This window comes from Pecten maximus, chromosome 16 (assembly GCF_902652985.1).
Source record: "Pecten maximus chromosome 16, xPecMax1.1, whole genome shotgun sequence".
Taxonomy (NCBI): domain Eukaryota; kingdom Metazoa; phylum Mollusca; class Bivalvia; order Pectinida; family Pectinidae; genus Pecten; species Pecten maximus.
In genome coordinates, this window is record NC_047030.1 from 21,731,317 (window position 1) to 21,743,563 (window position 12,247).

The following is a 12,247-nucleotide window of genomic DNA, read 5'->3' on the forward strand; positions in this document are numbered from 1 at the left end:
AGAGTTAGGGTTAGGGTGAAAGAGTCTGTCACTGCCATGGCTGCCATTCTCGATTGTGGCTTTAAATTGATTGAGCATCCGCCTTATTCACCTGATCTCGATCAATCAGAGTTTCATCTATTTCCAACCTGAAAACAGCTATTTCAGGCACCCTAACACTTAACTTAACCCTAACATGCACTGGATGACTTTTTGAACAGCCAAGAAAAAGGAGTTCTATAATAGTGGCATTGAGGTTCTTAAACACCGCTGGCAAAAGTGTATAGATACTGAAGGTGATTATGTTGAAAAATAATACAATATGTCCTGCGAAAATTCAAATTCTTCAATATGAGGCAGGCAACTTATCAATCATCTCACGTATCTTTAAAGTCTCACTCCGGCGTGTTCCGGCTAATTACCGTGTTATTTTGATACTTAAAAGATTGATTAAGATTCACGTATAGTGATCGCATCGCTGGGAGCAACATTTACATATTTTATCTAAATGCATGTTATCAATAGACTATTATAGATATATCGACTGGAAAACTTGTTTTCTAATCCTCTTGGGCTTATGGACAGCTTGGCAGTATATTGTACATAATTGATGAAAGGAATGAAGTCCATTGATGCAGTCAACTCTCAGATTTTATTATTATGCAAATAGTAGCGGACTGTTCACGAAAGCGTCCCTTTGTATGCATTGATGGTGTACCTGGTAACAGTCGGGGATATCTATCATCTAAGTTGGCGGTTTATAAAATGTTTGCCGGTTTGGGTAATTTTCGTAGGAGAAAATACTGTATACTTTTTCGCGTTATATCGCGTAACAAACGCGTAATAATGCAAAGATCATCCGCGTTATAAATGGAAACTAGGCGTTATTATTCGTTGAATAAAGTAACAGTTTTTCTTGTTACATTGGTACATATTTAACCCATGCGACCTTCGATGTATGTAAAACTAAAGGCCGTTAATATGAAAAATTTCACTATTGAAAGTGCACATACTGGGGGGAAAAAGAGGGCCCCGGGTGTTACATTTTTGAAACCTGTTGTTAAAAGAATTGCTTTAATGACAGGCTAAATCTGCACTGGATATATACCATCCACGGAAATCGTTTTTATGAACACCATCTAAGTATATCTGAACATTATGTATATACAAACTCAACTGGGCTTTTAAAACTTTGGAGGAATGATGATGCAAGCTAGTGCAATTCCCCTCAGTGTAACTGACACGACAAACCTGTAAATAGTTGTCAAAAACCTGTGTTAAAACAGTGCGTTTTTACAACATCACTTTGTAGTGTCAATAATATTCAGTTCATTGCGCAACCGGAAGGAAGTCGTGTACCGCCACAAGATCATCGCCAAACCCAGGATACATCACAGAAGTCATTACGACCTAGATCTGGGAATAAATAGTAAAACGGCGCCCCATAGATATCAACCAGTGATTCCAGTGAAAGGAAAATGCTGATTGACAGATGGATGCTGCACCATACCACATAAACATTGTACAATGTGAACTTATTATCATATTCACCTAATATCTATGATATATATAACGTATCATTATATACACATAACATTTATGATTACATAAGCATTTTTAACAGTTCGGAACAATGTGTTCTATATCATATCAGGATTTCCATATTTAGCACAGTTTTAATTATTTAGTGTTATTAGATTGGGTATGGAATCTAAAGTTGTATATAATAAAGCGAATATATAGAGGATATCTAACAGCGTCTTTAGTAATAACAAATATATATTACTGGTGGGGCTAATTTCTGATTTTTTTCACGAGTGGAAAAATATCAAAACATTAGCTGCACGAGTGAATTACATTTTTATAGCAAAATATGCCGGATAAGCTTTTTGTGATTTGATTAGTCAAATAAAAAAAAGAGTGAAAAATATCAGAAAACTTGTATAGATTGAGTGTTTTTCGATATTTCACTGGTAAAAATGTAATAAATGTCTGTAACTTTAGATCGAAAGCTCAAAATGGCGGGTTTTTTTCTTTTATAAAACTAGGCGTGTTTGAGCGACCCTAATGTCCCGTAGTTGACTAGAGAGAAGTTTAAAATTTCTAGTGATATTGGTTTTGTTAATAGGTGTATGTATGCCTTTCAGTGCAGGTTAAATTAAGTTGCGGATGCATGGTGTTCTGGTAGGACGCAGGGCTACGTGATCAAAGGTTCGCTAGTTCGAGTCCCTACATGGGCGCTATGTTGTATCCTTTAACACGATACTTTACTCAGCTGTAAATGAGTACGTAGAACGGCAGTGCAAGAAAATTTTGTGTGTAAGCTGTTGGTGCCGGAATGGCAGCTCCAGCTGTACGCTCCCCAGGGAGTTGAGAAAGACATTGGGTGGTTGCTAAAATTATATAACCAAGGCTATGTGGTTGTAATATAGCGATAATAATTATCATTATTATTTCAATAATGACTCTGTGATCCATTAGAAGAAACAGCCATATTTACGGCTGCAAGAATTACTCCTTAAAAAAAGCTACGAACAAACAAAAAATAAAGAAACTTTGCGATTTTATTAAATGATAATGATAATCTTATTCGATTTTTTAAACAATTTGGCATTAGTGCGGAATAAATATCTCACGTGAGCATTTCGCTCATTTCGTAACATCAGCCAATTGACTTAATGTCATTAACAAAGTATAACGAAGGACCTATTTGGGCGAAGGCTGGAGGGACAGAGTGTGGAGGCATGTCAGTATTATTGTAACATACTAAAAACGTGTTTGATTTAACATAACACGTTTCCGGATTCATGAACATGAAACACCATATCTTTTTATCGTCCGACCGATGTTAAAGTGTGTAGGAAAAAAATCAATAACTTGTTCACTGTATTCACATTCAAAGTTTTGATAAAGCCGCAAAGAAATGTAGTTCTTTCTGCCGTACGTTTAATGAACAACTGAGATCCATTAAAAAAAAACTGTTTCGTTTTTATATGCCATTACTTAGAATTAAATTCATTGTGCTTGCCAGTCTTAAAAGCATTCAATTGAATAATTGAAGACAGAACCTCCTGCCCACGAAAAATGTTTGAAAGTTTGATACCACTCGAGCAAAGTGTGCGTTAAGCCATCGATTCGCCTTTCCTGGGTTCGCCTTTCTTGGATCCGCCAACCTTTTTCCAGGTACTTCCGCTCGCTTTCCGGTCACCCCTTTTCGGTCTGCCGCCTGGTTTCTGGTCGCCTGTCTGCCGTTTGAGGTGGACGGTCATGGCGAAGGCTATCAGAGCGATGATAAATGTAATCAACAGTACCCCGTGGAACACGATATCGGAAATGACGTAACAGTAGGTACCAATGACAACACCTGTAACATAAAGGACATGTATTAATTAACTACAACAAACAAAGAGGATAAGGATGTGACAGGTATTTGCTTGTCAATGAGACCGGTAGAATGATGGAATACCTGCTTATCTGTCTCTGAGACGTATGCATGCAGAAGGATGGGGCACGTGCTTCGCTGTCTGTGTGTGTGAAACAGGTACGTATCAAAAGATGGGACACGTGCTTCTCTGTCTGTGAGACATGTATATGTAGAGGGATGGAGCACGTGTTCCTATCTGTGAGACATGTATATGTAGATTTACTAGAAGGATGGGACACGTGTTCCTCTATATCCGTCTGTGAGACATGTATATGAAGAAGGATGGAGCACGTGTTCCCGTCTGTGAGACATGTATATGTAGAAGGATGGGACACGTGTTCCTATCTGTGAGACATGTATATGTAGAAGGATGGGACACGTGTTCCTATCTGTGAGACACGTATATGTAGAAGGATGGGACACGTGTTCCTGTCTGTGAGACATGTATATGTAGAATGATGGTACACGTGTTCCTGTCTGTGAGACATGTATATGTAGAAGGATGGGACACGTGTTCCTATCTGTGAGACACGTATATGTAGAAGGATGGGACACGTGTTCCTGTCTGTAAGACGGGTATATGTAGAAGGATGGGATACGTGTTCCTGTCTGTGAGACATGTATATGTAGAAGGATGGGACACGTGTTCCTCTATCTCTGTCTGTGAGACATGTATATGTAGAAGGATGGGACACGTGTTCCTATCTGTGAGACGGGTATATGTAGAAGGATGGGACACGTGTTCCTGTCTGTGAGACATGTATATGTAGAAGGATGGGACACGTGTTCCTCTATCTCTGTGAGACATGTATATGTAGAATGATGGGACACGTGTTCCTATCTGTGAGACATGTATCTGTAGAATGATGGGACACGTGTTCCTGTCTGTGAGACACGTATCTGTAGAAGGATGGGACACGTGTTCCTCTATCTGTGAGACATGTATATGTAGAAGGATGGGACACGTGTTCCTATCTGTGAGACATGTATCTGTAGAATGATGGGACACGTGTTCCTATCTGTGAGACATGTATATGTAGAAGGACGGGGCACGTGTTCCTCTGTATGTGAGACATGTATATGTAGAATGATGGGACACGTGTTCCTATCTGTGAGACATGTATATGTAGAAGGATGGGACACGTGTTCCTCTCTGTGAGACATGTATATGTAGAAGGATGGGACACGTGTTCCTGTCTGTGAGACGGGTATATGTAGAATGATGGGACACGTGTTCCTATCTGTGAGACATGTATATGTAGAAGGATGGGACACGTGTTCCTATCTGTGAGACATGTATATGTAGAATGATGGGACACGTGTTCCTATCTGTGAGACACGTATATGTAGAAGGATGGGACACGTGTTCCTGTCTGTGAGACATGTATACGTAAAAGGATGGGACACGTGTTCCTGTCTGTGAGACAGGTATATGTAGAAGGATGGGACACGTGTTCCTGTCTGTGATACATGTATATGTAGAAGGATGGGACACGTGTTCCTATCTGTGAGACATGTATATGTAGAAGGATGGAACACGTGTTCCTCTATCTCTGTCTGTGAGACATGTATATGTAGAAGGTGGGACACGTGTTCCTATCTGTGAGACATGTATATGTAGAAGGATGGAGCACGTGTTCCTGTCTGTGAGACATGTATATGTAGAAGGATGGGGCGCGTGTTCCTATCTGTGAGACATGTACCTCCGTCTCCGTTTATGAGACACGAATGTGTACGTACCCGTGTCGTCCCCGCAGGCTGATGTTGTATCACATTGCTGTTTGTAGTACTCGGCAGCTCTTAAATCTGAAACAAAATAAATACAATGTACATAGTAACTGTAAGTTCATAAAGAAAACAGACACGTAAACATTCTCACACGGCCTTGTCGACAATCGCACAACACACAATCATTAAAACAGAAACCTCCTTACAAAGTGCACTTGTTTAACTGAAATAACCTTTCATTTAATTCCAGGAAAGTCGACGTTTTCCATATTTAGGGTAGTATCCAGGTGCAGCATACACGTCTAGGACGTGACTAGGACGTGACTTTCATTTCGCAGAGAGAACATTGGTAAGGTGACGTTAGTATCGCGCTGACACTCGGATACAAACACGAACAAACCGGACTCTCCCAAAACACACATTAATACAATACACACGTGTATCTGAATCACACACACGGGGAGACCATCCATAAATGACCATAGCTGTTGATAGAATGTTTAAAATATATACTGGTATTCAGTCCTCAGAAAATAACACACTAAGTACCGGTACCTGAAATCGCTCTTTCTATTGGACTTTTTTGTAATTACGGAAAATTAAGACGTTTTACCGATAAGTTATGTTGAAAGTTAATAACCAGGAGTCTCCATTCAAGTTAGGGAATATTGGCAAGAAGAAAGAACGATGTTGAAGGTTTGGTTTGTTTATAGTTTAACGTCCTATTAACAGCCAGTGTCATTTAAGGACGTGCCAGGTTTTTGAGGTGGAGGAAAGCCGGAGTACCCGGAGAAAAACCACCGGCCTAGGGTCAGTACCCAAATAGGTTTCGAACACGCAACCCAGAGGTTGAGGACTAATGATAAAGTGTCGGGACACCTTAACCACTCGGCCACCGGGCCCCTTAAATGTTGAAGGTCAAAACGACAGGTCATTCAGTATGACCAAACAACGTACTCAGCAACACTCGCCACTTACCTCACACATTGCTAATTAACACTACCGTTTCCCCTTTTAAACAAATTTCCTTTAAACCTGTTATCAGTTTGATGTCATAGGCTTAATGTTAAACGATGGAACATTTGATTAACAGATTGTGTGAGAGAAAAGACCAACGGGCTGATTCTGTTTTTAGCATTGACGCTATACTTACTAGCCGTGGGGCTTGCACACACGATGTCTCCGGTCAGGGAAACGTTGTGTGTGGATAGGAAACTCCAGATCCACAGGTTCGGGCAGGTGCAGACCCAATCTATCCCGGAGATTTCAAGGGTCGTCAGGGAGGTAGTTTTATCAAACATGTCTGCGGGGAGGGCGATGAAGGGATTATTCTTCATTGAGATATGTGTGACCTTGGTGGAAGCCTGGAACATGTCCTTCTGGATCACTCGCACGTGGATGTTGTCTAGGATTATCGTGGAAACATTAGCCAGCGAATACAGTACGCCATTTGCAAGACCACCGGATGTTATCTGGGTGTTCCGAAGAGCTAACATACCGAGCGGTTCCGGGACGCTGTTCATTCTCTCTATGTTGACCCCGTTGAAACAGTTGAATCCCATGTTGCTGATAGAACCTCCATCAATGCTGAAATAATTCAGGGTCCCAAAACTGCTGAAAACATCATCAGGGATTGAAAGGATCATACAATCAAAGATCCGGAGCTCTTTCACCCAATCCATATTGGCAAAAGTCCCGTTATACATGATGAGCGACCCGCCGGAGACACATCGTATGTGAAGAGCGGGCACGATGTTACCATCAAACAATGCCGTGTTTACATTTTCGAATCCACTAAATGTAGCTGGACCCGTGTAAGAAAGCGCTCCGTCAATTTCAATCAGTTTAAGTACCTGTGGTACATTGTCGAAGTCTGAGTACACTAGAGGGGGCGACCAGCTGCGGGCATTGCACGTATACTCTTTGAGAGTAGAATCGTAGGTACATCCCTGAGGATCTACCGCAAGCGTCACGGTGACACCGACAATCAACAACACCAGTACTGAAGCAGCCATGGCCGACAGAAAGTTCTCAAACGTCTGGTAGAGGATGAAAAGTCTTCAACCTTCCTTTAGAAGACCTGATAATCCAATACTTTTCACTCTGTGTGAACAGAGAAGTTTGCTGATGGCCCGTTAGCCGTTATGTCCATCCGGGTAACAGATAATGACGGAACTATGATGTCAACACTGTTAACGTTTAAGCGTCCATCTTCCCACGTAACTACCCCGTATATTACAGCGAAGCAATACCGCTGTTACAGAATTAGGGACAATGCCAATCATTTTAAATCTGTGTATTGTACTCAGGGATTATCAGATTAAGATTGTCCTTTATCGACGGAGGCGTGACCCGAGATTAGGTTAACCCTATAATCAACTTGTCAAAGGGATCGATCGATCGATCGAATACAAATATTATAGCTGGATTAACCAGAAATAAAGGATTAACTGAAATTATATAAAATAAGAAATGGCAATGTACTTGTTATATGTACAATTCAACGAGAATATCAACTTGTTAGATTCGACGTGAGGTGAAACTTTCCCTTATGTAGCTGACCTAGATCGTAATAACCATGTCGTAGTTATTTGTTTGATATTTATTTGTACCGCTGTTGTTGTTTGTTTAAGTTGGTATTGGCCCTACTGTTGTTGATTGTATAAGTTGGTATTGACCTCGCTGTTGTTGTTTGTGTGAGTTGGTATTGACCTCGTTGTTGTTGTTTGTGTAAGTTGGTATTGACCTCGCAGTTGTTGCTTGTGTAAGTTGGTATTGACCTCGCAATTGTTGTTTGTGTAAGTTGGTATTGACCTCGCAGTTGTTGTTTGTGTAAGTTGGTATTGACCTCGCAGTTGTTGTTTGTGTAAGTTGGTATTGACCTCGCAGTTGTTGTTTGTGTAAGTTGGTATTGACCTCGCAGTTGTTGTTTGTGTAAGTTGGTATTGACCTCGCTGTTGTTGTTTGTGTGAGTTGGTATTGACCTCGCTGTTGTTATTTGTGTCAGTTTGCAAGGAATCTATTGTTGTTTGTGTAAGTTGGTATTGACCTCGCAGTTGTTGTTTGTGTAAGTTGGTATTGACCACGCAGTTGTTGTTTGTGTAATTTGGTATTGACCTAGCTGTTGTTGTTTGTGTAAGTTGGTATTGGCCTCGCTGTTGTTATTTGTGTCAGTTTGCAATGTTGCTATTGTTGTTTGTGTAAGCCCGTATTAGCTCCGTTGTTGTTTGTATGAAGTCCGTATTGGCCCCGCTGTTGTTGTTTGTGTAAGGCCATATTAGTCCCGCTGTTGTTGTTTGTGTAAGGTCATATTGGCCCCTCTATTGTTGTTTCTGTAAGGCCGTATTAGTCCCGCTGTTGTTGTTTGTGTTAGGCCATATTGGCCCCGCTGTTGTTTTTTGTGTAAGGCCGTATTAGTCCCGCTGTTGTTGTGTGTGTAAGGCCATATTGGCCCCGCTGTTGTTGTTTCTGTAAGGCCGTATTAGTCCCGCTGTTGTTGTTTGTGTTAGGCCGTATTAGTCCCGCTGTTGTTGTTTGTGTAAGGTCATATTGGCCCCGCTGTTGTTGTTTGTGTAAGGTCATGTTGGCCCCGCTGTTGTTGTGTGTGTAAGGTCATATTGGCCCCGCTATTGTTGTGTGTGTAAGGCCGTATTAGTCCCGCTGTTGTTGTGTGTGTAAGGCCGTATTAGTCCCGCTGTTGTTGTTTGTGTAAGGCCGTATTAGTCCCGCTGTTGTTGTTTGTGTAAGGTCATATTGGCCCCGCTGTTGCTGTTTGTGTAAGGCCGTATTGGTCTCGCTGTTGTTGTGTGTGTAAGGCCGTATTAGTCCCGCTGTTGTTGTTTGTGTAAGGCCGTATTGGCCCCGCTGTTGTTGTTTATGTAAGACCGTATTAGTCCCGCTGTTGTTGTTTGTGTAAGGCCGTATTAGTCCCGCTGTTGTTGTTTGTGTAAGGCCGTATTAGTCCCGCTGTTGTTTTTTGTGTAAGGCCGTATTAGTCCCGCTGTTGTTGTTTGTGTAAGGGCGTATTAGTCCCGCTGATGTTGTTTGTGTAAGGTCATATTGGCCCCGCTGTTGCTGTTTGTGTAAGGCCGTATTGGTCTCGCTGTTGTTGTGTGTGTAAGGCCGTATTAGTCCCGCTGTTGTTGTTTGTGTAAGGCCGTATTAGCCCCGCTGTTGTTGTTTATGTAAGACCGTATTAGTCCCGCTGTTGTTGTTTGTGTAAGGCCGTATTAGTCCCGCTGTTGTTGTTTGTGTAAGGCCGTATTAGTCCCGCTGTTGTTGTTTGTGTAAGGCCGTATTAGTCCCGCTGTTGTTGTTTGTGTAAGGCCGTATTAGTCCCGCTGATGTTGTTTGTGTTAGGCGATATTGGCCCCGCTGTTGTTGTTTGTGCAACTCCAGTTGGCCCCGCTGACTGGACTGGAGTTAGGGTTGGAGAGAAAGAGGGTGAGGCTGATAATAAGCCATTTACCACACCTTCCTACGCAATGCAAAGCTTTGTGTTATCTTGTTCGTGAGATACTGGTGTCACCTTTACACAACATTTGTTTGTTTATAGCACCTTTGCACCCTTCTTATAAGGTATTAACTGATCTTCGTAAACTGGAAAAGTGATAATAGCCTTCACCGAGATGCCCGCATTTTGTGCGTTCGTATTGCCCACGCGGTAGTTGTTTGTGTAAGTCCGTCTTGGCCCTACAGCAGATGTTTGTGTGAGGAAAGATGTGGGAAACAGACTGACTAGGGGGTCAGGGGTGGAGAGAAATCGGGTGGGATTCATAGTACGCCAATATTTCTCGCTCTTCATAGGAAATTCTCCAAAGCTCTGGTTAGTTACATATAATCATTTGTGAGATATTATTGGAGTCATCTTTACCTTCGTTCCATGTTGAATTGTATCGTTGTGTGTTGTCGCTGTGATATATTGTATCATTGTAAGTTGACGCTGTGATATATTGTACCGTTGTGTGTTGACACTGTGATCTATTGTATTGTTGTGTGTTGACGCTGTGATATATTGTATCGTTGTGTGTTGACACTGTGATCTATTGTATCGTTGTGTGTTGACGCTGTGATGTATCGTTGTGTGTTGACGCCATGGTGTATTGTATCGATATGTTGACGCTGTGATATAATGTATCGTTATGTGTTGACGCTGTGATATATTGTATCGCTGTGTGTTGACGCCATGGTGTATTGTATCGTTGTGTGTTGACGCCATGGTGTATTGTATCTCTATGTTGACGCTGTGATATATTGTATCGGTATGTGTTGACGCTGTGATATATTGTATCGCTGTGTGTTGATGCTGTGATATATTGTATCGCTGTGTGTTGACGCCATGGTGTATTGTATCGTTGTGTGTTGACGCCATGGTGTATTGTATCTCTATGTTGACGCTGTGATATATTGTATCGGTATGTGTTGACGCTGTGATATATTATATCGTTGTGAGTTGACGCTGTGATTTATTGTATCATTGTGAGTTGACGCTGTGGTATATTGTATCGTTGTGAGTTGACGCTGTGATATATTGTATCGTTGTGAGTTGACGCTGTGATGTATTGTATCATTGTGTGTTGACGCTGTGATATATTGTATCATTGTGAGTTGACGCTGTGGTATATTGTATCGTTGTGAGTTGACGCTGTGATTTATTGTATCATTGTGAGTTGACGCTGTGCTATATTGTATCGTTGTGAGTTGACGCTGTGGTATATTGTATCGCTGTGTCGACGCTGTGATATATTATATCATTGTGAGTTGACGCTGTGCTATATTGTTTCGTTGTGTGTTGACGCTGTGATATATTGTATCGTTGTGTGATGACGCTGTGATATATTGTATTGTTGTGAGTTGACGCTGTGATATATTGCATCGTTGTTTGTTGACGCTGTGATATATTTTATCGTTGTGAGTTGACGCTGTGATATATTGTATCATTGTGAGTTGACGCTGTGGTATATTGTATCGTTGTGAGTTGACGCTGTGGTATATTGTATCGCTGTGTCGACGCTGTGATATATTGTATCATTGTGTGTTGACGCTGTGATATATTGTATCGTTGTGTGTTGACGCTGTGTTATAATGTATCGTTGTGTGTTGACGCTGTGAGATATTGTATCGTTGTTTTGACGCTGTGATATATATTTATCGTTGCGTGTTGACGCTGTGATATATTGTATCGTTGTGTGTTGACGCTGTGATATATTGTATCGTTGTGTGTTGACGCTGCGATATACTGTATCGTTGTGTGTTGACGCTGTAGTATATTGTATCGTGGGTGTTGACCCTTTAATATATTGTATCGTTGTGTGTTGACGCTGTGATATATTTATCGTTGTGTGTTGACGCTGTAATATATTTATCGTTGTGTGTTGACGCTGTGATATATTGTATCGTTGGGTGTTGAGGCTGTGATATATTGTATCGTTGTGTTTAACCTTTTAATATATTGTATCGTTGTGTGTTGACGCTGTGATATATTGTATCGTTGTGTGTTGAGGCTGTGATATATTGTATCGTTGTGTGTTGATGCTGTGATATATTGTATCGTTGTGTGTTGTTGCTGTGATATATTGTATCGTTGTGTGTTGACGCTGTGATATATTGTATCGGTGTGTGTTGACGCTGTGAGATATTGTATCGTTATTTGTTAATGCTGTGATATATTGTATCGTTGTGTGTTGACCCTTTAATATATTGTATCGTTGTGTGTTGACGCTGTGATATATTGTATCGTTGTGTGTTGATGCTGTGATATATTGTATCGTTGTGTGTTGTCGCTGTGATATATTGTATCATTGTGTGTTGAGGCTGTGATATATTGTATCATTGTGTGTTGACACGTTATATATTTTATCATTGCGTATTTATGTCAGGTGACAATAAAAACACATACGAAAGGAAAGGAGAAAAGTCCATCAAAGTGAAGGTTTGATGTCTTTTCCAGTTGTTCGATTTCTTTTGTCAATTGTCTTTGTTGTTTGGTGTCTTTTTGTACGCATCATCAGTCACAACCAGTTGTGGATGTATGATGTTAACAACAAGATCAGTATCTAAAAATTAGCGATATTGACATCTCTATATTACGCTTGAAAGTAAAACACAACTAAATTA

General features: G+C 40.9%; 1 protein-coding gene across 1 annotated transcript; it reads right to left on the bottom strand.

Moving 5' to 3' along the window:
• Positions 1-2,525: 2,525 nt before the first annotated feature.
• Positions 2,526-7,378, bottom strand: LOC117345252. The gene is made up of 3 exons (XM_033908287.1): positions 6,285-7,378; positions 5,144-5,209; positions 2,526-3,343 (listed from the first exon to the last, which is right to left on the bottom strand). Exons 1-3 carry the CDS (start codon positions 7,144-7,146, stop codon positions 3,102-3,104), a joined length of 1,170 nt encoding a protein of 389 aa, XP_033764178.1. The 5' UTR covers positions 7,147-7,378; the 3' UTR covers positions 2,526-3,101.
• Between the last annotated feature and the right edge of the window lie 4,869 nt (positions 7,379-12,247).

Coding starts and splice junctions, on each gene's coding strand:
- LOC117345252 (XM_033908287.1), bottom strand. CDS start 7,146: ATGGCTGCTTCAGTACTGGTGTTGTTGATTGTCGGTGTCACCGTGACG. Junction 5,210..6,284: donor GTGTGCAAGCCCCACGGCTA/GTAAGTATAGCG, acceptor ATTTTGTTTCAG/ATTTAAGAGCTGCCGAGTAC. Junction 3,344..5,143: donor AGCCTGCGGGGACGACACGG/GTACGTACACAT, acceptor TTTATGTTACAG/GTGTTGTCATTGGTACCTAC.